Genomic DNA, 25,330 nt, shown 5'->3' with positions numbered 1-25,330 from the left:
TCTATCAAAAAAAGATGCAGTACTTTTAATGAAGGTGGTCTGTCAAAGAGAGTTTTATTTTGATAGTTAAACAGGAAATTGTAGGTTACCCGGTGTGGCGCATGCGTGATTCCATCACTGACAGGCTAGCAGCAAATACAGCAAAGTGTTAGCTGAAGAAAGCAGCGTTTTACACAGAAAACACAATTTGAAATGTTCCGGAGAAAACTGACTGCACTGGATTATCACAACCCCGATGGATTTGATAGCAAGGGTAAGAAAATGCTCGTCCCGAAGCTTTTTAATTTGGTTTCGGGGAGTTGAATGTGCAGCTGGCTAACGTGCGTGTCATGGATATGACGCACTGCCAAACTGTACTTGCAAATCAGTCATTTGGTGCTTTTAATGATGCTCCAAATGACTTGTTGGACAGAATTCCAGAAAGAGTTTCTCAAAATTCGAATTTCAAAGCCACCCTCTATTTAAATCAGAAATTGACAGTTACTGATGCCTGGCGATTCTTTAACCCGGATTGCAAAGAGTTTACATGGTGTAACGCTAGACGTACACAACAATCTAGAATAGATTTATGGTTAACATCCACTTCTTGCTTACAATATATATCTGAAGTGTCTCATTCATATGCTCCTTTATCTGATCATAAAATGATTTCATTAATCTTAACTGGTTCAAAAGAAAGTAATAAGAAAGTACGAGGATATTGGAAGTTTAATAATAACTTGCTTAAAGACAAAACCTTTCAAGATTTAGTCAAACAAATGGCTCAAGATATATTTACCAAAAAAGAAATGAATAGTGTACAGAAATGGGAATTCTTTAAATTTAAAATTAGAGAAATTGCCATTAGTCGTAGCAAAAACATCAAAAAAGCAAATGATGCAAAAGAAAGGGATATTATGGAAAATTTAAGTATCTTATTAAATAAAGAAAACCTGTCAGAAATTGAACAAGCAAAACTAATGCAACTCCAAAATGATATAGATAAATTATATGTTGATGCAGCTAAAGGTGCCTTTGTACGATCTAGGGCTAAATGGTTAGAAAAGGGAGAAAAAAACTCAAGTTATTTTTTTGCACTCGAAAAACGGAACCGCAAAAGAAGTAGTATTTCAGCGCTGAAAATAAATGATAATGTTGTAACCAACCCCAAAGAAATAGCAGAACATGTTGGCACCTTTTACAAAGAGTTGTATAAATCAAAATTTGATGCTGAACAATGTGATGATTTTATAAACAACGTTAAAGAATTTATCCCTTCCATTTCAGAACACTTTAAAAATAACTGTGAGAAACCCATCTTGAACTGTGAATTTGTCGAAGCCTTGAAACATATGAAATCCGGGAAATCTCCTGGGATTGACGGTTTATCCACTGAATTTTACTTATTTTTCTGGAATATAATTGAATCCCCGCTCATGAATATGTATAAAGAATGTGTTGCTAACAACGAAATGACTACAACAATGAAACAAGGATTAATTAGCCTGATGCCTAAACCAAACAAAGACCCTCTATGTATAGAAAATTGGAGACCCATTACTCTTCTAAATATAGATTACAAATTATTCGCTCTTGTCTTTGCCAGACGTTTAAAAAAAGACCTTGGCGAAATTATTAATGAAACTCAAACAGGCTTCATGTCTAACCGTCATATAAGTAACAATATTAGATTAATTTTGGATTTGCTAGATTATTCAGAATACGTGGAATCACAGGCAGTTATTGTATTTCTCGACTTTTACAAAGCGTTTGATACAGTAGAACACCCATTTTTATACAAAGTTTTAGATTTATTAGGATTTGGTGCTAACTTTATTTCAATAGTTAAAATGCTTTATAAGGACATAAATAGTAATTTGTTGATATACCCTAGCACTTCTAAACGATTCCCTGTCGGTAGATCTGTCCGCCAAGGCTGCCCAATTTCACCATTTTTATTTCTGATTGCTGTAGAGCTGCTTTCATTGAAGGTCCTAAATAGTGCTAATGTAAAAGGCTTATCCATATTTCAAAGAGAGATTCGAATAACGCAGCTGGCTGATGATACGGTTTTATTTTTAAAAGACAAACATCAAGTAGAACCAGCAATACAACTAATCAATGACTTTTCAAAGGCTTCGGGTTTACATCTTAATATAGGTAAATGTGAAATTTTGAACCTTTATGATACAGATATTGAGAGCATATGTAACATTCCGGTCAAGAAATCCGTCAAATATTTAGGTATTGATTTAACAAGAGAAATGACAACCAGGCAACAACTCAACTTCCTCCCTAGACTTAAAAAAACACAAAATATAATGAATATGTGGCTTCAGCGTGATCTATCTATTTTTGGAAGAATTCTTTTAACCAAGGCGGAAGGTATCTCAAGATTAGTCTACCCTGCTCTATCTCTTTTTGTTCATGATTCAACTTCCAAAGAAATTAACAACATTCTAACTAACTTTACTTGGAAAAACAAGAAACACTACCTTAAAAAAGATATACTTTCAGGATCCAGAAAAGAAGGGGGATTTGAATTACTAAACTTCATTGACTTAAATAACACATTCAAAATTAAATGGATCAAGGAATCTCTTAGGGCCCCCAATTCAATTTGGTTCTTTATTCCAAACAATATTTTTAAGTCATTTGGTGGTCTTCGCTTCATTCTTACTTGCAACTATAATATCACCAAATTACCTCTTAAATTGTCTAAATTTTATCAACAAGCCCTCCTTGCATGGAAGTTATGTTATTCCCATAACTTTTCTCCACACAAAAGTATCATTTGGAATAATGAAAACATCACAGTAAAGAAAAAATCTATATTCAAACAGAATTGGATTGACCGTGGAATTGTTTATGTTAATGATCTTTTTGATACTCATGGTGAAATGCTTAGTTATGAACGTTTCCTTCTCATTAAATCCTTTCCTGTTACATATAAAGAATTTAACTTAGTAACTAAAGCTATTCCAGACGGATTATGTCTTCTCATGAAAAATCATCTTCAATTTCAAGAAGCTCTTAGAATAGAATCCCTTTTGATGATAAATGGTGTTGATATAACGAACCCAAAATGCAATAACAAACATATACGGAATGCACTTTATGACAGAAGGAAAATATCTCCAAGGGGGAAAGCCTTTTGGGCCACCATCTTTACTGACATCATTTGGCAGAAGAATTGGTTGCTCCCATACAACTATTGTATCACAAACAAGATTAGAGAAGTTCACATCAAAATTTTACACAATATATATCCAACAAATTTATATTTTTCCAAATTTTTAGAAACGGACGACAAATGTAGCTTTTGCAATGTTGAACCAGAATCTTTAATTCATTTATTTTATTCTTGTTCCCACTCAATCACCTTCTGGATTCGACTTGAAAATTATTTATTGTGTAAAATGAATGATGCTATTAGAATTACTTGTCAAAATGTCCTCATGTACTTTGAACATAAATCCACTAACATTGAATTTATTGTTAATTTATTTATTCTATTCGGAAAATTTCACATACATAAATGCAAATTTGCTAAAGTTTCCCCCAATTTTATAGGTTTTCTGGCCGAATTCAAAGAATATATTAAAACATTGGCACTAATGGATACTAAAAAAAGTAACAAAACTATCAGTATATATAAAAATCTTTTTGAGGAGGAGTGATATTTTTTATTTTATTTATGGTATTGTGCTGTTTATTTTTTTGTTTAATATATGTATGGATATATGTCTATATGCATGTATGTATATTACATTTGTATTGTATTTTTATGTATACAATAAGAATATAAGATTTATGGAGTACTTTTCATTAATGTAATGAGAATTGTTCAATAAAGTTGATTAAAAAAAAAAAAAAAAAAAAAAAAAAAAAAAAAAAAAAAAAAAAAAAAAAAAAAAAAAAAAAAAAAGTCATTTGGTGCTGTTCTGTGGCTTATAAACGTATACAATACGATATCAAACCATATACAACCTCTTAGTTCACCACCCTTTTATTCGGCAATGCTAATTCTAGATTCTAACTCACTGAGATTTCAGCTCAAGTACAAAGCTGAATTTGCCATTTGTGTCCACTGTTTAAGTCAACAGAAGTTGACTGTTCAACTTGAAAATGAAGCATTTGGCAAGCAATACATACTAATGTTCAAAATACATTGTATGTGAATGATATAATCATGTGAATTTGGTGCCCATTATTGAACTGTTGATAACGTGGACATATATAGAAAGGTTGATAATATCAATGTACCACAGAGCAGTGTCCGCTGACCCAGGCACTATTTACGTCCTTGTGAGTCACTTTTTTACGACGCCATAATGTGTGATCGCTTGTGTTGTCCTCTTATCTCTGCTCAGACGAGACACAGTTCAGGAACTGCATCGTGTGGCTGGAGGACCAGAAGATCCGACACTACAAGATAGAAGACCGGGGAAACCTGAGGAACATCCTTAGCTCTGAATGGCCCAAAGCTTACCAGAACGTGAGCAGAACCGCCTCGTACCAATATACTGCCACATTGACACGACACAAAGCATTACAATTTGACTTCTTCTAGCAAATACCACCTTAAATCTCACATGAATGGTGTGATTGCTTCTGTCTTAATTGCTTTATAAGTGGTTGCTTTGTCCTCTGTGTGCAGTATTTGCAGGATGTGAGCTGTCCATTTGGAGTTCAGGAGCGGCACGAGGCTCTGGACTGGTTATTGGGTCTGTCTGTACGTTTCGACTATGGAGACAACGGTGAGACGGCAGCAAGTGTACTGTCTTTAAGCCAACAATATGTCCGTCAAAAATGTGCAATACATACCTCAATAGTACTATGTTGCAGTACTGATGGTGACCACTAGATGGAGACATTATAAAGGGATCGTTGTGTGTGTGTGTGTTTTCAGTGGAGAAGTATAAGCAGTGTGAGCCGCGCGCAGCCTCCAGCAACAGCGACAAAGCCATGGACCCTTTGGTCAACCTAGACAGTGAGCGGGGACACTTTCCCTCTTTGCTTTCTCACATTCTTCCCCCCTTTTTTCCCTCAGATCTCGTCATATATTCAGTCATCAGGCGCTTTGTGTCTTACAGGTGACTCGCCAGATTTCAAAGCGGGAGTGATGGCTCTGTCCAACATATTGAAGATCCAGCGACATGATGACTACCTTGTTATGCTTAAGGTGGGAGCATAGGCTACACAAAGACAATTTTTATTTTAATTATCTCTTCATACTTACTTATTTTATAGCAAATTTTCATATGTGTCTGCTGTTTTCTTATGTTCTCCCATGCAGGCCATTCGCATTCTGATCCAGGAAAGACTTTCTCCAGAAGCCATCACTAAAGCCAGCCAGAAAAGAGAGGTATTGTAAACTGTGGATGCTCATATTTTGCATCAAGAATGATATCCCAGATATCCTGACTATAGAGACCATTCCAATAATGTTTTCCATACTGTAAACTAATCTCAAAAAGCCTTTTCTATTGAGTGGTTAGTCAAATTAGTCTAAGTCTTTGTTTTTTGATTGACTTCAGTAACCTCACCCAGAATTTCCATGTACCTTCAACATGCGAATATGTAACATGTATGTTCCTGTGTTTCCTAGGGAATCCCTGTATCTTTAGACAAGCACATATTGGGTTTTGACACTGGAGGTAAGAATGACAAAAATACACATATAGGCAAAACAAAAAAATTAATTAATTTATATTGGGACCAAGAATGGTATCCACAACTGTCTGTTTCGTAATCATCCGTGGTAAAGTGAACTGTCCGTCTCCTTCTCAGACGCGACTCTAAACGAAGCGGCTCAGATCCTGCGTCTGCTGCACGTGGAGGAGCTGAGGGAGCTGCAGACCAAGATCAACGAGGCCATCGTAGCCGTGCAGGCCATCATCGCCGACCCCAAGACAGACCACCGCCTGGGCAAGGTCGGCAGATGAGAGAGGGCCAGGAGGAACCATCGAGGAATTAAGGGAAGGGACTGAATCACGGGAGTTTTTTTATTTGATTTTGAGAGGAAACGCCTTTCAAATAAATGAGTTGGTATTTTGATCAGGATCAGATCGGGAATTTGGAGCAAATAGCCAAGTTTTCAGATGCTTTAATTTTTTTTGTACAGCAGCACGGATAAGTTGACAGTCTTGACACCAAAACCACACATTACTAAAAAGGTACTGAAGAGTTAGTTTTTAAGTTCTCATTTCCGTTAAGCGTCCTTATTTTCTTCAGAGACCGAGGTTGAACCTCCCGATCATCTCCTCTCCCTCTCTACAGACGTCACAGAGAAGCTATTGGAATACTTAAACTGACGGTTCTATTTCTATATTTTTGTCTTATATAGGAATATTGTTTTTTGGCCAATGGAAGTGAAGGTTATTTTGAAATGGTTGAGTGATGACGCTGTGTGGGGAAAATGTATAAATACAGCTGAACAGACTTTTGCCTCCTGTGTTTTCTTGCCTGGTGATGGTGTCAGCATCTTTGCAGCAACACCAGCAGTCTGTCAAGTACCAAATCACATTTTATTGTTATAAATATCACATCTTATAAAAAGATAAAGATTTGAAAAGTAGTAGTAGTAAAAATATTTGGCAAAAAAAAAAAGGACTTTCATTGTGTTTGAAATACAGATTAGTAGTGCAGGTAGATATGGCAGGACTGTAGTGGCTGATGTGACAATGGCACACACACAGGGCTGAAGGTAAAAGATGATTACAGATGGAACTATTTCAATCTCTTAACAATAGCATTGACTTAACACTTGAAGTACCGTAATACAGTTTTCTGAGTATGTGAAGCAACATTCATAGTTGTCCTTCATTTTTTCAAGTCAGAATTTTTGAAATGACATTTTCCCATTACATTTAAACAATCCTTTGTCCTGTAATTATCTGGCCCAGAATCCACAACACAACTTTGGCTCCAACTCTTTTAAAGCTTTCCATGTCATTCATATTTGGCTTTAAAGCAGAAAACCTACACTTGTATACATTTTAAAAATCTGATTTCATTGTTCGGTAGCTTTTAAAAATTGAAAGAAAAAAACAAACTCATACAAAAATACAGTAGAAAAAAAACAAAAACTAAAAATGAGGTATAAAACAAATTTACAAAACATTTATTTTGGGGGTTATATCTTTAAGGTGAGATAATGGGGCTGGGGTGAGTGGAGGGGTTGTAAATCTGCTCCGACGGTTTAATCTGGCAACGGGGAAGCCATCTTGCCCCCCTTTACGGAGTGTCCTTTTTTCTTCTGAGGGCCACACTTTAGGCTTGTCCTGCCCTCTGACTCGCCCCAGAGCTTTAGCACCAAAGGACCCTGCGGCGGCCAGTCCATCGTTAGTGGCTCCCTGCAACACAAATGAGACATTAAGAAAACAAAATGGCTCATTTTTTACGACTTCAACACTTATTTTAAATTTTTCTAGTGCGGTACAAACCTCTTTTATTCTTTTAAGTTTATAACTCCAAAAGGGAAATGAAGAGTTAATGGTCTGATGTTCACTTCCTGTGTGACTCGGGATGAAAGCTTAAGTGCTGCAGTCTCCCTAATGACAGAACAAACAGTCCCCTCCATCCTGAAGTAAGCCCTACACTTAACAAACTGTGTCGGCTGCGAATCAACTCCGTAAAGAACATGTGTTTGTGTATTGATCAATAACAGCTTTTAAATCCTCTTACAACCAGCTCCCAAACCCCCTTAACAAGTGTGTTTTAAGAGCTGTCACATCGCTCACAATTACCCCACACATTCACATCTTTGAAGCCGCCGTCTGCTCTCTCCTCACCCGGCTTTACAGAGGGGACAGTTACAGCTACGCACACCAACGATAGCAATCATGCTCTTCCTTTTCTCGGTCGCACTCACTATCCTGAACAGATATTTACACTGTGCAGATGTGTGTAGCTTTGTTATTGACATGTGCCAAGGTGCTACTTTAGGGATTATCCTGTGTTTAGAGGGGGCTACTTTGTACTTTCAAGGTGTTTAACGCCGGGCTTTGAAAGGACTTGAGGCCATCTGCAGACATTCACCATCAAACATGACGCGCACAAACACAAAATACAGGTAGAAGGTCGCAGACAGCTGTGCAATCATTCTTCTTTGGTCTCATGCACGCACACACACACTCTCACAAACACACACAAACACACAGAGTGCCGCAGACAGCTGTCTAATCATTGTTCCAGTGTCTGCCTCATTGATGTATGTGAAGTCACCACACACATACAGGTGTGGAGTAAAGGGTGTAAGCCAGCTGTGTGATGACCTGTTTTATGAGTGATGAAACCAACACTTGGGTTTCTCCATACAACAAAGGGATGCGTTCACGTCAGCCAAAAAAACTAAATGTTTTAGTTTAAATAAGGCCCATTATATATCCAATATTTGAGTATTTATTTACTTTATGCTCATATTAATATTATGCATATTCAATCTAATTTAATTCATTTATGGATTTTAGTTGTAGTGTTAAGGTACCGTGTCTTGCAAATATGATATCTGTCACTTGATTCAACAGTGTTTCAATGAAAACATTTAAAAGATCCATTTAAAAGATCCCTCCAAGACATGTTTTAGGTCATAGAAATATTTAAAAAATATGTATACATTCACATCTACTCCTATCACAAAGAAAAATCCAATCTACCTATTAATAATATTGTATGAATCTATAATAGTTAAAACAGTCAGATGAACCCAAAGCGTATTTTTACGTATATTTTCTTTTTTGCACATAACTACAGCGACCAACACTCAGTACTGTGCCTGACACTGCTACTCTGTGGACATGCTGCTTTCACTTTGCAGCTTGCATAGACATTGCATAAGAAGCTCATATTTCCCATGTTTCCATTCCACTTGAATTCACCTCCACTAACCCTGTGTGGGGTTAACTGTGTTTTCAGTCACGGTGTAAATTCAGCCTTCAGGGTGAAGTTGACATCTGGTGGGAGTTGACTGATGTGATAACATCACTGCACACAAACCAATGTGTGTGTGTGTGTGTGTGTGTGTGTGTGTGTGTGTGTGTGTGTGTGTGTGTGTGTGTGTGTGTGTGTGTGTGTGTGTGGTTGTTATTATACAGAACCAAAATTACATGTCTGAAATGAGTGTGCACGTCAGTTTAAGAAAAAAGGAGTATTGGTGTGTATTTGTGTGTGTGTGTGTCTGTGTGTGTCTGCTACAAATATATCTAACCTGATAGACAGTGGCTGGTTGCTATGGCGATGCCGTACAGGTGAGAGCGCTGGTCAGGCAGGTATTCATCAGTGAACTGACTGCTGCCTTTGCTCACTGCGATCACTCCATCCCTACGAGAGAGAGAGAGAGAGAGAGAGAGAGAGAGAGAGAGAGAGAGAGAGAGAGAGAGAGAGAGAGAGAGAGAGAGAGAGAGAGAGAGAGAGAGACATTGAGGATGAGGAAGGCATCAGGGCTTCATACTGATAAACTCATTGATTAGTGATCAGTTATGTTATGCTAGAACAAAAGCAGAATAGATGAATAAAGATGGCTACCTCCTCCAGTCAGTGTAATAGAAGTGGTTCCTGTAGTAGACCATGCTGAACGGGTAGTTGAGGCTGGGGTGGATCACCCTGCGACCTGTGCCATCCGGGGACACACACTCCAAACGCTTTGTACCTGTCGTATAAGAGAAACATGGATCAATATTATAGTTGATTGCTTTGTAAACTTGGATTATTGGGCCTCACTTTGCATTTAGAACTTGAAATGTACAGCTGAAAATGTAAAAACACAGACACAATAACCAACGGCTGCTACAACACTGATACACTGATTTCTAACTAAAAGTACGATACCTCTATAGTCGTGGAGTGGAAGCATAAAGCAACAAAATAGAAATACTGAAGTAAACAACACAAGCAAGTAAATGTACTTTTTTCCATTCTACCACTGGGAATAAAAATAGTAGTAATTGTGGAACAGGCATTAGTAGTAGTAGCAGTAACAGTGGTGTGCTTTGTAGCATAATATTGGAATGCTTTGCCCTGCACATTTAGATACATCTAGCAAATAGTTTATCCTTTTCATAATTATGGTAACACTTGCTAGGGCAGATCTGTGGCCACTAGGCATTTTGAAAAGTTGTAGTAATAGTGGCCAGTTGACCAGTGGTAATGTTGACAGCGGTAGGAGGAGAAATGAATAGTGTTTACCTGCATCGGCCCAGCAGACCTGTCCCACAGAATGGTCGTAGGTGAGAGCGTTTGGCAAACCGACCCCGTCAGACACCACCACGCGCCGGTTCTGACCCTCCACTGACGCGCTCTCGATCTTAGGAGCCTCTCGGTTCCAGTCTGTCCAGAACAGAGTACTGTGGAGGAGAGAAACACAGGATGACAGGACTGCAGTCTGCTAGGGATTTAACTTGATCAAGACTGCTGGACTTGTGCATTATGTGTGGAAGAGTTAAACCTATTTTTGTCTGTTAGTCTTGTTTTGGTGCTGAGCGCTGGGATCTAGCTAATATAATGAGACAAGAGGAAACCATCACACACACACACACACACACACACACACACACACACACACACACACACACACACACACACACACACACACACAGACATGGGTACATAAGGGTACAGAGCACAGCACTCCAGGGACCAGCTGTCTCATGCTGATGAGGTCACGGTCAGGTTACTCTGAGCAACGTGCCACCTTTGACCCCCAATCTCCCAATGCATTTTTTTGTGGCCGTTTCATCTGTATATAAGTAAGAAAATATCAACCACGCTGGTCAACACAAGAAGACCCATTTTTCAATATCATGATATTGTCATATCATATTTTTCCATGGCTGTGTTTCTATGGTGAATCAAATCACATTTTATTATTTGCAGCATTTTAAACATTTCGCGCAGCAGAGCGTGTGTGGGCTGCTTGTGACGCCACGCTCCTCATCTGTAGATGATGGTGTACATGTGGGCAGTCCACTGGGACTAGCAGGTAATACACACCACATGAGCAATCAACGTGTGTGAGTGTGTGTTATTTGATGAACGTATGGCCGAGCAGATGTTGGCGTACGAGACATTATAAAAGCATGTACGCAGGTATGAATGTGTGTGCATGTAATTTTGGTGTGTCTGCGTGGTTATGTTTCTCTGTGTGTGTGTGTGTGTGTGTGTGTGAGCATAAGGGCAACATGTGCAGGCTCAGAGCACATGCTTAATCATAAGCGTACCAGTGTGAAGCAGTAATTACCTTTAGGACTTGGCTTTTTGTCAAGACACGCACGCGATTACACACACACACACACACTTGGCCTTTAGTCAGAAAAATAAAATGCCAAACCAATAATGTGAAACAAACATTTATGGTTTTATGATTTGGGTTATTGCTGCAATGTTTAATCATTTGTATCAACCACATTAACACACACACACACACACACAAACACACTTGCATACCTGTTGATTATGTGATTCGTTGTAATGATGAAAAGCAGATGTTATTCCTATAGAACTGACCGATTACGGCCTTATGTTTTAACTCATGTGTGTGTGTGTGTGTGTGTGTGTGTGTTTTTTCATGTGTGTGTGTACAGGATTAATAGCATCAGTTAACTCAGTATGGTTTTCTTGGCTCAGTTAGGCTCAAGACATAAATGTCACAGAATTATCGAACACGTTGCTAAGGGGACAATCCATCCTAAAACCCCCCATCCCATCGGTTTCCCTGCGATGGCCTGTCCCAGACTGATTGAGTCATGTTTACGTCTAGAAAGCTTTCAAATATAACCTCCACTGTACTAATGAATTAGATGCAGGCCTTGTTGACTCACAGCCCCGTCTGAAGACGTCAATGTGTTGGATTTCATGGTTGTGCTAATGAGCTGAAAACCATCTGGTCTGATAGAAAATCACCGTGGATACATTGAAAGCTGCATCTCATTCTGCTTCAGTGGAGCACCCTCCAGGAAGTTACACTCCATCGCGAGCAGAAATGTGTGGGCGCGCTTGTTTGTTTTCTCGCTCAGGGAGGAGATTCTGTACATGTTTGCAAATCCAGACTAAACTCCAAAGGCTTGAGAAGTGGCGTGTTTTTGTAAGATTATTTGAACAAGTCTTTTTGTGATTGTTTTTTTTGTGTGTGCAGAAAATGAATAAGGGGCGCTCCGGTGGCGTAGTGTGTAGAGCGCATACCATGTGGTGTCGCAGGCGCTCGCTGGTTCAAATCCGACCAGTGGACCTTTACTGCATATACTGTAATCCCCCCTCTCACTTTATCTCCCTATTTCAACTCTCCATACTGTCAAATAAAGCTTGAAAATGCCCCCCCGCTCCCCAAAAAAAATATATAGTAAAAAAATGTAAAAGGAAAGAGAATAAGGTATACCCGGTGGAGGAGACCACTATGATGGCCCTGGGGTTGACCAAGTCGGTGTCGATGAGGGTGCGCCTTCCGCTGCCGTCCAGGTTGGCGCTTTCTATCATATCGGGGTTTGAGTCCACCCAGAACATCAACCTACGCTTGACATCCACCGACAGACCCTCGGGACTGACCAGATCTACACAGTGGGGCAGAGAGTATTGAGATCACTGATAACTTGACACAGCATTTATGATGGAAGTAAAAAGGAGTGTTTAAGTGTTTGTTTTTCTTACTTGTGTTGATGAGTATCTCAGGCTCGGCACCGTGCGCCATTGAAGCTCTGTTGATTGTTCGCGCGGACAAATCCGTCCAATAGACTCGGTTCTCTTTGCAGTCGTGGGCTAAGCCGACAACTATGGAACCCTGGACACACACATAACCACACAGGCAAACACATTATGAGATATGTTCGGTTTGGACCTAGTGCTGCTTACCCCTTTTATTGTTGGTTCCTGGTATCTTTATAAATAAACACAAGAAGTATGTATGTGCATAAGAACTAACAATATAATGCAAATACCAGAAACAGACATTGCCAGAATGTGTGTGTGTAGCTGTGTATTCATCTCTTACATGTAGAGTGAGCAGTGTTTTGGAGCGGGCTGCATCTAGTCTGGTGCCGTTGAGAGGCAGAGCCCCTATCTTCTGGCCCTGAGCGTACAGCAATGTGACGTCAGTGTTGCTCGGAGGCGTCACATCTGGGCGGGGCAACGGGCGCACGGTGGGGGGGGCCACTGAGGGAAGGCCTGGAAGAGATTGGATGAATTTAAAAAAAAAAAAAACATAAACAGTTCCAGCCATGATTTGTGGACACTAACATAAATTCTGAGACATGTAGTACAGGTGAAATACAAGCTACTTACATGCAGGTTTGACAACCTCATGTGATCGGGTGCCAGCAACCTCCCGCCCGTCTTGATCCACACACCAGCAGTAAGTAGTCTCCCCGTAACACTGGACTGGACTGAGAGACAATTAACTTTCTTAAGTTAATTTTTCATTAATAAACTTTAACTTTTTTATATGTATGTATGTGTGTGTGGGTGTGTGTGTGTGGTGTGTACCTGAATTGTCCGTCTGACTCGCACTGAGGCACGTATTGTTGCGCCCCTGGTTTCCCGCCGTAGTGTTCGATCAGACTTAATCTCCATCGCTCACACACGCTCTCAGGATGCTCGGTCGGAGCCACAGGGACTGAGGGGCACACGAATCAAACAAACCCAACGCTGTTACGCTTCTCCAAGTTAAACGCTAAATGATTGCTACAAATTACAGTCCAGATCATGTTCTGCTGAAATTAGTCATTTGTTAACTATATTCTTAGGGTGCTTTTTATAGCTCTAGTTTATTCCACAGTGTTAGGAGGAGTGCTTGATTAATGATGTGGGGAGGCCCTGTGTTTAAAGAGGCACACACACATACCCACATCTTGTTTTTGTCAATACTGTTTACCTTGTAAAATCCCTTTATTAAGTCCCTTTATAGCAGAGCTTTAAAACTAAAGCCGAAACCACTTTAGGCTTCCACTAATGTTTATTCTGGCCTCTGTCTCTCTTTTCTCTCTCTCTCTCTCTCTCTCCTTCTCTGTGTGAATTTGTAAACGTCAGACTGCACAGTTTCCTGACTAAAAGGAGATTAGGATAATATTTAAAATAGGGTGAGAAGAGAACAACTCTATAGTGAGGGATAAGAGAGGTAAAGAGACATTAACTTACTAAACAATCCGAAATCTTGTATTAACTTTTTTTCCAGCAGGATTTATTGTGGTAGAAGTCAGCATGCTGCCGTTCATTTGGTTTTACTTCTGTTTAACCACATGACCAACTGAATTGAGTGTTTCCTGCGTCACTGACGTCCTCCACCGAAATTGACAGCATGTGGATTGTCCAATGATATTTCAGTCCACAGGCTGACCCACTGTATTGGCAATGACTTGTAATAATTATGTGGGAAGGCATAAATACAGACACACAGATTTGAGGGACCAATGTGGATGCTTAATGTCTGCATCGCATGTTTTGTTACGAATGTGAATACAACTGAAATCGTCCAATGATGGGGTAACATCCACTCAAATAAAGTGTCTTGTCTTAACTGCTGAATTAGTGCATAGGATGGTTAGGTTAGAAACATTTTAAAAAAGCCAAACAAATGTACAAGCATGGGTGTTTTAGTCCTTGCATGTGTAGGGAGGGTGTAACACTGTTTTGTTACTCAGCTGGTCATGCAGCTTAGCCTTGTTTAGGTTTGGTAGCCTGGCAACAGCTGACAGCTCATCTTTCCACGAAATGACCACTTCAGACGTTGAGATGCTCATAAATGGAATTTACAGCAAGAGCTGGATTTATAGGACAGCCACTGTGTACTTAAAGTTAGAGTGAGAGGGCGAACGAGCATCACTGTCCCAGAGAGAGAGAGAGAGAGAGGCCAAGAATCAAGTGATGTGTTTCAAGTTTGTTTTCTGTTTTACTCTGCTAGTTTTTGCCTAACCAATTTATACATATCAAGTGTTGTATTCAGTTAAGTCAAGTTCCTAGGAGAGTTTTGCTCAGGTGTAAACACTTCTTAAAGGAATAACTCTGCCAATAGATAGACAAGAAGATAAATACCTCTCTCATTTCGGCCGGCTGAATAGAAAGCTAGAGCCAGCAGCCTCTAAAGCTCACTAACAACTTACATTTAGTTTTTTAATCTAGTACCAACCCACATTGTAATTTGTGGTTTTATGAGGAGTTGTTTGCCAGGCTACGTTTATGGTGCAGTTTACTTTCCAGAGTCCCAACTGCCTGACAACCAAAGCAGACTCCAGTCAGCTTTACATACCTGTATGCTGTTAGGTAGATAATGTTACCTTTGGAACTATCTCCAGTATTTATGCTAAGCTAATCAGCTGCTGGCTGTAGCCTTACAAACAGCATAAATCTTTTTTTTATCTTTTGATTTTTTTTTTACAGAACACAAACACACAACCGAAAAAGTGACCACACAAACAAAAGACAGAACAAAATAAACAACTAACATGGCATGCTCTACTTAAAAACAAACAACATAAAGGAATTTTGGTGGCAATCATCTCCTCTCTAAATATCAGCAAGAAAGCAAAGTTAGCCTTTTTTTCACAAATGTCAAACTAGTCTTAATCTGAACTGTGCTTTGTTTCAATGCTCAGATATTTTGCTCAATTAATATTTGTGAAACTCAAAATGTCTCAAGCAGTGTGTCTTACCTGGTCTGTCACAGTCTACAGATGGTGTACCGGGTTGAGTCCTAGTTCCTGCTCTCTCCTGTCCCCTACCGTTCACACACCAGCAATGTCCAGTGGAGCCGTGACACTGAAATATATTGAGATTAAACAATGAAATATTTCCAATAATAATAACTTTAATGAAGGAACACCAAAACAAGAATCCCAGGTTTACCTGCTTGGGTATGTACTGTCCTTCTGGATCGCACTGAGGTGTGTAGGCTCCAACTATAGGGTATCCCTCTGGACTGGTGGTCTGTACACCGTCTCTGTGGTGCTCACAGTGAGTTTTAGGACGCTCTGGTTCAACTGGAGGATTATGACACATGGACGTGAGTTACTAAGAAACACCCAAGGGTTCTTGGCACAACTATATACAGCATATCCATAAATAAATGACCATATTTTTAAGAACATCTTTGTGCCGCCTGACCATCAATCTTTACTCTATGCAGATGACGTCCCTCTTTGTCCTCTTCAGTAACATTGGTCAACATCTGGGATGCAGCGTGGACATTTGTCATTCTGTTGGTCTGTGAGTCTACAACATTTGGCTCATAGAATATTGTCTCATATCCTGCATCAACTGTATACAACAAATGTTTCCGGCCCCGGTTTGTAAAGGGCTCTTGTCGGCCTCTCTTGACTAATCCAGCTGAATGTTTGTGTGTAACTTCCTAAGAGTGAAGAGTGTTATCATCCTGCTCCTTCATTCTGGACCTCCTGCTACTTAACTGAGATGTTGTACCCACCTTCTTATATCCACTGTTATACTGTATGCCACAGTGGGTCTTTGGAAGGATAACACTGTCATTCTCACCTGGTTTGTCACAGTCTCTGGGTGTTGTACCAGGTTGAGTCCTTGTTCCTGCTCTCTCCTGTCCTCTACTGTCCACACACCAACAATGTCCAGAGGAGCCATGGCACTAACCAAACACAGATAGACAATTTTAAGTATTATGTCTTATGTTCTTTTCAGGTTACTCAAAGTCATGTTAAAACCACAGTTAAATAGAGGTGTCATTTGATGCTTACCTGCAGTGGTATGTACTGCCCAGTCTCATCGCATTGGGGCACATAGGATCCAACTATGGGGTATCCCTCTGGACTGGTGGACTGTACTCTCTCTCTGTGGTGCTCACAGTGAGTTTTGGGACGCTCTGGTTCATCTGCAAAAACATTGAAACGTTCATACAAAGTTGTTAAGGAACACACATATTGTTGGTGATTTATCAACAACAGTTAACAGTGATTGTGTGTTATCTTGCACCTTCCAAGTCTCACCTGGTTTGTTGCAGTCTTTTCGTGGTGTATCGTGTGGAGTCCTGGTTCCTTCTCTCTCTTGTCCACTTCTGTCCACACACCAACAATATCCAGTGGATTCGTGACACTGAAATAGACAAAATGGTAATTGTAACAGCTATACCTTAACAGAATATGGGTGGAAAGTATTTTAAATTTATATAAAATCAGAATGATACCTGCTGAGATGCGTATTCTCCATTTGAATCACACTGAGGTACAAACACTCCTAGTAAGGGATATCCCTCTGGACTGGTGGTCTGAACACTGTCTCTGTGGTGCTGACAGTGAGTTTTAGGACGCTCTGGTTCATCTGGGAAAAAATTAAGCACGTACATTTTTTTGTAAAGGAACACACACATTGTTGGGTCAGTGAAAGGGTTGGGCAGTAATACAGTATACCATTTACCAGGGTATTTCAAAATAGCAACAGTATTCATTTTATGACAGTCATGAAAAAATCTGACTCGATATTTTAATGTGCTCATACCATCACGTAACTGGCTATTCTCAGACGCAAAAACGAGTTGTTCCCCGCCCAAAAAAATGCAACTGCTGATTCTTTGTTTAAATGTAATATTTGTATAATAATACAGCTTAATTTACTTTACAAGTAAATTACATACAGTGGTTTGTTTGTTTCCTTCGTTTCGAAAATAGGTTGTAGATATTACCCGATGGCAATAATGTATATCGGGGTATCATTTTGGGAAGGTTTAAAGGTATCAAGTCTTGGTTAGCTCCAATTAGCAGTCTCACCTGGTTTGTTGCAGTCTTTTCGTGGTGTATCGTGTGGAGTCCTGGTTCCTTCTCTCTCTTGTCCACTTCTGTCCACACACCAACAATATCCAGTGGATTCGTGACACTGAAATAGACATAATGATAATTGTAACAGCCATAATAATACATAATATGGGTGGGAAGTTTATTTCATTTGCTAAACAATCAGAACTATACCTGTTGAGATGCGTATTCTCCATTTGAATCACACTGAGGTACAAACACTCCTAGTAAGGGATATCCCTCTGGACTGGTGGTCTGAACACTGTCTCTGTGGTGCTGACAGTGAGTTTTAGGAGGCTCTGGTTCATCTGGAAAAAACATTAAACACATTTACAGAAGTTGTTAAGAAACACACACATTGTTGGGTCAGTAAAAGGGTTGGGCGGTAATACAGTAATACCATGTACCAGGGTATTTGAAAATAGCAACAGTATTCCTATAGTTACAGTCATGGAGAAAATCTGTCAAGAAAGTACTTGCTATTTAGACATGCAAATAATATGACGTGATGGCCTCTTCTCAGCAGGGATGATTACAAAAATAAGATGGCAAATGCAAACCAGTTGGACGCCACCCCAAAAAACAGTACATTTATCACACGTAGTAATTTTTTTCCATCATTTGGAACGTAAGTTGTATTGAGTTACATTGTGATGTGTTCAAGCACTACTCAGTAAACAAAAACATTTGGTGAAGGTAACTTCATTGAGATAAGTTCAATGTAATCTTGTAAAATGTAATTTAAGGCGAGAAACTCAAATAGATCTGCTAGAGTTGAAGAAGAAATAGGTATGGCCCGATCGTAATAACGTATATATCTTGGTATCATTTGGGGAAGGTTTAAAGGTATCAAGTCTTGGTTAGCTCCAATCAGCGTTCTCACCTGGTTTGTTGCAGTCTTTTCGTGGTGTATCGTGTGGAGTCCTGGTTCCTTCTCTCTCTTGTCCACTTCTGTCCACACACCAACAATATCCAGTGGATTCGTGACACTGAATAGACATAATGGTAATTGTCACAGCCATAGTAATACAGAATAAGGGTGGAAAGTATTTTTAATTTATAAAACAATCAGAACTATACCTGTTGAGATGCGTATTCTCCATTTGAATCACACTGAGGTACAAACACTCCTAGTAAGGGATATCCCTCTGGACTGGTGGTCTGAACACTGTCTCTGTGGTGCTGACAGTGAGTTTTAGGACGCTCTGGTTCATCTGTTTAAGACAAATGGACACATGGTCACAAGTCATTTGGAAGGTGTTACTTGAAGAAAATTCTATTTTTAATCACACAGTCTTTGCACAATTGAAGTTTACCATGTCCAATAAGAGTTTAAATTATTAGAAAAGTACATGGTGCAACACATTTGGCAATTCTCCATTTGTATTAACATGACGTTATCTGTCACTTCAAAGGCTACTACGTTAAGTTAAAACAGGATGTGTGGACTGGGCTGTGTTTAAGTAAACACAGAAAAAGGTACTTTAAAAAGGCACTTTGTAAAAGGGCTGACAGGACTAATGTTTATGCTCTGACTGACATCTTAAGTTAAAAGGGGCTGTAAAAGGTCATAAAATCCATCCGACCAGTATATATCTTTACAAACGTTTAGTTAATATAAGAAAAATAAAGTTATGGGTACTTTTTGTCACTTGGCCAAAGAAATAAACAAATAAAAAAATTAACATTCTTCCTATATTTTTGGATCATCTTACTGTTTACCTTTGCCATCCCTTATGGTGGACTTCCCAGAGCAAACAGTTATATCACCCTTTTCTCCAGGCATTCCAAGGCTATGAACAAATGACCTCAACAGCGCTCCACTTACAAGGTTAGACACACACTCATGTAAACGTGACTTGTCATTGAGTTGAGGAATTAAGAGGGTTCACAGGTCAATGTTTAGCAAGAAGCCTTGGAGAGCCATGGCCCATGACATAATACACCTGCTTGACACTGGTACTGTTGCCGCAGCAAACAAAAAACAGGTTGAAGCACTTATGGGAAGCCGCATAGAGAGACTGAGGTATCTTTAGCCATGTTTATATATATATATATTTTTTTTTTCTAAAGATATTTTTTGGCATTTTTCATGCTTTATTGATAGTGTTAAGAGACAGAGGTGAAATGGGGCGGGAATCAAACCCGGGTCTGCTGCTGGGCCCGGCCCTGGGGGGACGCCCTACTAACTGAGCTAAGGGCGCCCCAGCCATGTATATTTTTAATTCCTTACCTGGTTTGTCACAGTCTGTAGGTGGTGCACCAGGCGATGTCCTGGTCCCTGCTCTTTCCTGTCCCCGACTGTCCACACACCAACAATGTCCAGTTGAGCCGTGGCACTAAAAAATATACATTTGATTAATTTCATGCAGTCAGAATTCCTTACGTTTTAATAAATGTTATTAAAAAAAATCTGACCTGCAGTGGTATGTACTGTCCAACGGCATCACACTGAGGTGTGTAGGCTCCAACTATAGGATATCCCTCTGGACTGGTGGTCTGTACACCGTCTCTGTGGTGCTCACAGTGAGTTTTAGGACGCTCTGGTTCAACTGGACAAGAAGAATGGATAGATAGTCCACATGGTTCAGTACTGAGCCCACTTCTATTTTTCCCAACACCCTTTCTATTAAGAACCAATACTTGAATGTGTCTAACCTGGTTTGTCACAGTCTCTGGGTGCTGTTTGTGGTGATGTCCTGGTTCCTGCTCTCTCCTGTCCTCTACTGTCCACACACCAGCAATGTCCAGTTGAGCCGTGGCACTGAAATACACAACAATGATTATATTATTGATATCTACAGAACAACCCATAATGTCTGCATATAATCAAACCAGATCTTACCTGTTGAGGAGTGTATTGTCCATAAGCGTCACAAACAGGCACAAACAGGCCTGCTATAGGATATCCCTCTGGACTGGTGGTCTGAACACTGTCTCTGTGCTGCTCACAGTAAGTCTTAGGACGCTCTGGTTCATCTGGAAAGGAAGCAAAAGAATAACAGTAATTTTTTTTTCATACATCTTTTGACCCTATCATATTCTGTTAAAATAGTCAAGACTCCAAGAATATTTGTTTTAAAAAAGTGTTAAGTAGTGTCCCTTCTACAGGCTAAGCTAGTTCCGTTTTGAGGTCAAGTTGAATTTACACCTCCTCCTCTTTCTCCCTGAATAGGCACACAAGGATGGTGTCATCTGCATACAGCACATACTTTACATCCATTGAAACAAGTAGAAACACTTCAGCAGCTAATGCTACATCCTGGAATAAGAGTGTAAACTTCTTGGCCAATTAAAAACCTCATTGGCTTTTAAAAAGGGCACGTCATTGAAAACTGTTGTGAAAGGTCTCTGACGGAGCTTTAGTCAAGTTGGAAAAAAGAAATGTCTTTACTAATGACTAAAAAAGTTGACACATTTTTTCTGTCGCCCACATGTTTTTAAGTTTATGGAATTGAACACTAAATGCCCAAGACATTGTATATATGTAAGTGACTATTGCCTTAGACCCCAATATGCAAGGATAATATTTGTGTCCTGGTGTAAAACAATCTTACAAAATTTAACAATTTTTTTTTAAATTATTTTGGAAAGGACCTACAATAATTCATTTTCCTCACCTGGCTTACCACAGTCTGTGGCTGTTGTACCAGCTGGTGTTCTTGTTCCGGGTCTCTCCTGTCCATTACTTTCTACACACCAACAATTTCCAGTGGAACCATGGCACTGCAGCAATAACAACAATACATGTTATTGGTATTAAATCAAGTTTATCTCCTTTCAGTTGTGGGCAGTGGGTGAGTCTTTTCCAACATTTAATTAGTCACGAACCTGCAGGGGTATGTACTGTCCACTGGCATCACACTGAGGCACATAGGCTCCAAGTATAGGAACTCCCTCTAGACTGATGGGCTGTATACTGTCTCTGTGGTGCTCACAGTGAGTTTTGGGACGCTCTGGTTCATCTGGGGAGATAGAGATGAACACAATAGAAAATAAATAAATATATGCTAATCTGATTCTGTTGTTGAAGATCAACTTCTTGGGTAAGGAGCTAACAATTTGTGCAACAGCTGGTGCAATCAAGCAATCCCTCTTTGATGTTTTTTAATACAATATACTGTGTGTGTGTGTGTGTGTGTGTGTGTGTGTGTGTGTGTGTGTGTGTGTGTGTGTGTGTGTGTCTTTTCACCTGGTTTGTCACAGTCTACAGATGGTGTACCGGGTGGAGTCCTGGTCCCTGCTCTCTCCTGTCCCCTCACGTCCACACACCAGCAATGTCCAGTGGAGCCGTGACACTGAAATATATTATCAAATGAGCATGGGATTTAACTCATGTCATCAGTCAGCCATGCAGTTCACCACTCTACCAGGCCAGGCTTACCTGTAGTGTTCTGTAGCGTCCCTCAGAGTCACATTGAGGGATGAAGGCTCCGAGGTTTGGTCGAGCACTTTGTTCACCTCCGCTCTGCAGACTGTCTCTGTGCTGCTCACACTGGCTCTTTGTTCGACCGGTCGGCCCTGTACACATAGAATCAATAAAAAAAATAAGTTTGAATTGTTTTTATTTTTTTTCCTCCCATATCTTTGTATATAGTTAATTTAAGTCATGTTTGGTTATCTATACAGCATATCGATCAGTCATTTTCTAATGAATACATTGTATATTTGCTTATTTTCACATAAATAACCAGTGTTTTTTTTTTCGTTGGAAAAACTAATCTGAAATAAAGTAGCTAAAAAAATAATAATAATAATAATAAAAAAAGCTTTAATTACACATAAAAATGATCAATGGCTGTATCTAAATATGAATATGTATGCTAGATAAAAACCAAAGCAGTTCTTAATGTTTCTTTATGTACGAAAAATGATATCAAAATCATAATATTGCAACTTTTGTCACTATCATGCATGACTACAGTGGCAATTTTACTGACCCTCCTGCTGGGAACAGTAGAAACCATCCCCATAAAAGCCAGGCTGGCACTGACACTGGAAGGAAGCCAGTGAATTGATACACCTGGCATTGACGTGACACGGAGAGGAGCTGCACTCATCTATATCTGTGGGAAAAAAGTCAAATGTAGAAAAAATTATTGGAATTTGGGAATGAATATAAATTCTACTAACTAACTAGAAGATAATATTTTGGCTCCCTGTATCTTATCAGTATTTCTTTAGTGATGAAGGATAATTTCAAGGCCTTGTGTAGAATATTGCAATATCGGTGAAGAAGGGAGGTAGAACGCACGCACGCACGCACGCACGCACGCACGCACGCACGCACGCACGCACGCACGCACGCACGCACGCACGCACGCACGCACACACACACACACACACACACACACACACACACACACACACACACACACACACACAGCAGGACCTCTCTCCTCCACACATTCCAAAGAAAAACACACATTGTGTCACTGCTCCATTTGTCTTACACTTTCACCCCCCCTTTCCTATCTCACCCGGTCTTTCTCACATTAGTCCTCTCCTTCTTCCCACTCTTGTTTTCACATTTGCCACCCATCCTCCCTCACTGTGTTTCTTAGCTTTAGCAGCTGTGCGTTACTATTGTGGAAGAAATGTTATGCTGATGCTGGACAAGAATGTGGGTCTCTTCCAAATATTCTGCTCAATTTGGAAAATGCAGCTTTACATGCTCCAAAACAGGACAGGGCTGTGGTTAAAAACAAAATACCTGAAAAACTAATGGCATTCCCATCAGTCTAAGACGAACTTTGTGTTAAGTGCTAATCAATGCTAACATACAACTAATATGGTGAACATGTTAAACAATATCACATAGACATTTGAATGTAAGCATTCAGCTCAAAGCACCACTGTGCCTGTATACTGCCTCACACCGCTGCTAAAGACTCATAAATCTTGATTAAAAAAAGCGCAGGAATTCAAAGCTATGTCACGAGGATGTCTTACACACTGTAGCCTTGTCTTTGATACATTTCACTTATTGCAACTTACCAACACAGGTACGGCCGTCAAAGCCAAACTCGTAGCCACTCTGGCACTGGCAGCGATGGCTTCCAGGCAGGTTCACACACAGAGCGTGAGCGCCGCATGAGCTGGAGGCCTCAGCACACTCATCTATGTCTGCAGTGAGACAACAAGAGAGAAAGTGAGACAGGGTTTTTTTTTTCTTCATAAGCCCGTAAACCAGGAATACCCCATCTAACAACACGTAGCATGCTGTATGTGTCTGTGAGTGTACACGCTGTAATTAAGGTTCATTACTGGTGCTCTTAGTGCATATAGAGTGTGTGTGCCTAACATGTGCCCCCACACCTGGATTCTTCACTGTGTGTTCTTAAACGTACTGTGCATTACACAAAAGAAAACCACATGCGCATTATGTGACCAGAGAGAGAGACACTTATGCCCCAATCATGGGAACCAAGGCTGAGCCTAAAGGCTTTCCAAGTGCTGTCAGCGGGAGAGAAAGACCTGCTGCTGGGCTAATGACAGGCCACGCACCAGCTTAGAGCACCAGACGCCCCTGTTAACCAGAGAATTAACCTGGAGGATGGAGGGAAGAGAGGAGAAGAGAGGAGAAGAGAAGAGAAGAGGGGAGTCCTTCCATGCAGCCTGTCCTTGACCCTTCAAAACTGGATGGACAGATGTTGATGAAACACAGACACTGCCTTGAACCATCTTTACTCTTTGTTTTGCTTTGAGTGTTTGAGAGTGAGAGAAAGCGTCAGTAAAGCGCGTTGTAATGTCCAACACACTGTCACAATGCTAGACAGTATATAAAAAGAGAGCAAGTTACTTTAAAAGTGCCAACAGATAGAGATACCGTAGCAGTTGCGTCCGTCGCCTCTGTAGCCCGTCGCACACTGGCAGGTGAAGTCCTGGCCCTCCAGTGGGATACACTGGGCCGTGGTGTCACAGTCATGGTTCCCAGAATAGCAGGGGTTGACCAGCTCCGGGCCTGTCGGTTCAACTACAGAGAGGAGGGACAGGCACGTTATAATTACATAATGTGTAAAATAAAAGTGTTTGAAAGAGCACATCAACGGAACATTTTCTTTTCTGAACAGCTTTTGTAAGAAGGGAGAGATTCATTGTACCTCAGGATCCTCATCACAGTGTATTTTTAAAGTTTTGTAACGTACACTTTTCGCTAATGTAATTGACCTCTCTGAGCTATCCTTTTCGAAACGTTTGGTGGAGCAGCTAACAATTTATAGAAATCTGAAACGTTACAAGGGGCCCCAGCTACACACTGATGTGCAAAGTCACATGCCAAAAAATGTTTTCCCTTTGAAAAACACTGGTTTAAAAAAAGCATTGTTTTCTGTAATATGATATAAATAATATACCGTACTTTTCGGCCTACAAGCCGCGACTTTTTCCCCGTTTTTCGACCCTGTTATTACACAGCACAGTATATATTCTGTAGCTACTGGGGATGGGCGTTAGTAATCGAGTACTCGAGTACTCCTCGTTTCAAATGATCTCGATTGGTGGATGAGGAAAATCGTTTTTTGTTTTTTTTTGTGTTTGTAGCCTTTAGGCCGGCCGGCGGGCCGCCCCTATTTTAAAATGTTATATACGTGTACAAAACGGCACAAAACGGA

The 25,330-nt window shown here is 40.1% G+C and overlaps 3 protein-coding genes across 4 annotated transcripts in view; 2 read left to right on the top strand and 1 right to left on the bottom strand.

Moving 5' to 3' along the window:
• LOC307270031 (protein jagunal homolog 1-B) overlaps positions 1-25,330 on the top strand; it is a 339,870-nt gene that overhangs the window by 192,825 nt on the left and 121,715 nt on the right. The window lies entirely within an intron of this gene.
• rtraf (RNA transcription, translation and transport factor) lies at positions 114-6,424 on the top strand. Of its 2 annotated transcripts, none has more exons than XM_080053092.1 (8): positions 114-253; positions 4,353-4,477; positions 4,640-4,739; positions 4,892-4,972; positions 5,076-5,164; positions 5,279-5,347; positions 5,591-5,639; positions 5,773-6,424. In XM_080053092.1, the coding sequence occupies exons 1-8, from the start codon at positions 193-195 to the stop codon at positions 5,925-5,927; spliced, it is 729 nt and encodes a 242-aa protein (XP_079909218.1). In that variant the 5' UTR covers positions 114-192; the 3' UTR covers positions 5,928-6,424. The 2 variants fall into 2 exon arrangements, with proteins under 2 accessions (XP_079909218.1, XP_079909217.1); XM_080053091.1 differs by having other exon boundaries at positions 5,058-5,164.
• The window catches only part of nid2a (nidogen 2a (osteonidogen)), a gene marked incomplete at its 3' end in the record, with an annotated part of 38,729 nt that continues 22,584 nt past the window's right edge, over positions 9,186-25,330 (bottom strand). The window contains exons 15-43 of the mRNA XM_080053093.1: positions 24,547-24,693; positions 23,715-23,843; positions 22,658-22,783; positions 22,102-22,238; positions 21,910-22,015; positions 21,549-21,682; positions 21,338-21,443; positions 20,563-20,696; positions 20,376-20,481; positions 20,136-20,269; positions 19,951-20,056; positions 18,798-18,931; positions 18,601-18,706; positions 17,892-18,025; positions 17,694-17,799; positions 17,114-17,247; positions 16,917-17,022; positions 16,668-16,801; positions 16,453-16,558; positions 15,808-15,941; positions 15,615-15,720; positions 13,453-13,582; positions 13,252-13,352; positions 12,962-13,134; positions 12,622-12,751; positions 12,353-12,524; positions 10,168-10,325; positions 9,508-9,631; positions 9,186-9,303 (exon numbers count right to left, since the gene is read on the bottom strand). Of these exons, the coding sequence (XP_079909219.1) occupies positions 9,186-9,303; positions 9,508-9,631; positions 10,168-10,325; positions 12,353-12,524; positions 12,622-12,751; positions 12,962-13,134; positions 13,252-13,352; positions 13,453-13,582; positions 15,615-15,720; positions 15,808-15,941; positions 16,453-16,558; positions 16,668-16,801; positions 16,917-17,022; positions 17,114-17,247; positions 17,694-17,799; positions 17,892-18,025; positions 18,601-18,706; positions 18,798-18,931; positions 19,951-20,056; positions 20,136-20,269; positions 20,376-20,481; positions 20,563-20,696; positions 21,338-21,443; positions 21,549-21,682; positions 21,910-22,015; positions 22,102-22,238; positions 22,658-22,783; positions 23,715-23,843; positions 24,547-24,693 (3,671 nt within the window). The remainder of the gene's footprint in view (positions 9,304-9,507; positions 9,632-10,167; positions 10,326-12,352; positions 12,525-12,621; positions 12,752-12,961; positions 13,135-13,251; positions 13,353-13,452; positions 13,583-15,614; positions 15,721-15,807; positions 15,942-16,452; positions 16,559-16,667; positions 16,802-16,916; positions 17,023-17,113; positions 17,248-17,693; positions 17,800-17,891; positions 18,026-18,600; positions 18,707-18,797; positions 18,932-19,950; positions 20,057-20,135; positions 20,270-20,375; positions 20,482-20,562; positions 20,697-21,337; positions 21,444-21,548; positions 21,683-21,909; positions 22,016-22,101; positions 22,239-22,657; positions 22,784-23,714; positions 23,844-24,546; positions 24,694-25,330) is intronic.

This window comes from Ammodytes marinus (assembly GCF_949987685.1).
Source record: "Ammodytes marinus genome assembly, chromosome: 24".
In the NCBI taxonomy this organism is placed as follows: domain Eukaryota; kingdom Metazoa; phylum Chordata; class Actinopteri; order Uranoscopiformes; family Ammodytidae; genus Ammodytes; species Ammodytes marinus.
The sequence above is the reverse complement of the archived record's forward strand: the minus strand, read 5'-3'. Positions and strand labels throughout refer to the sequence as shown.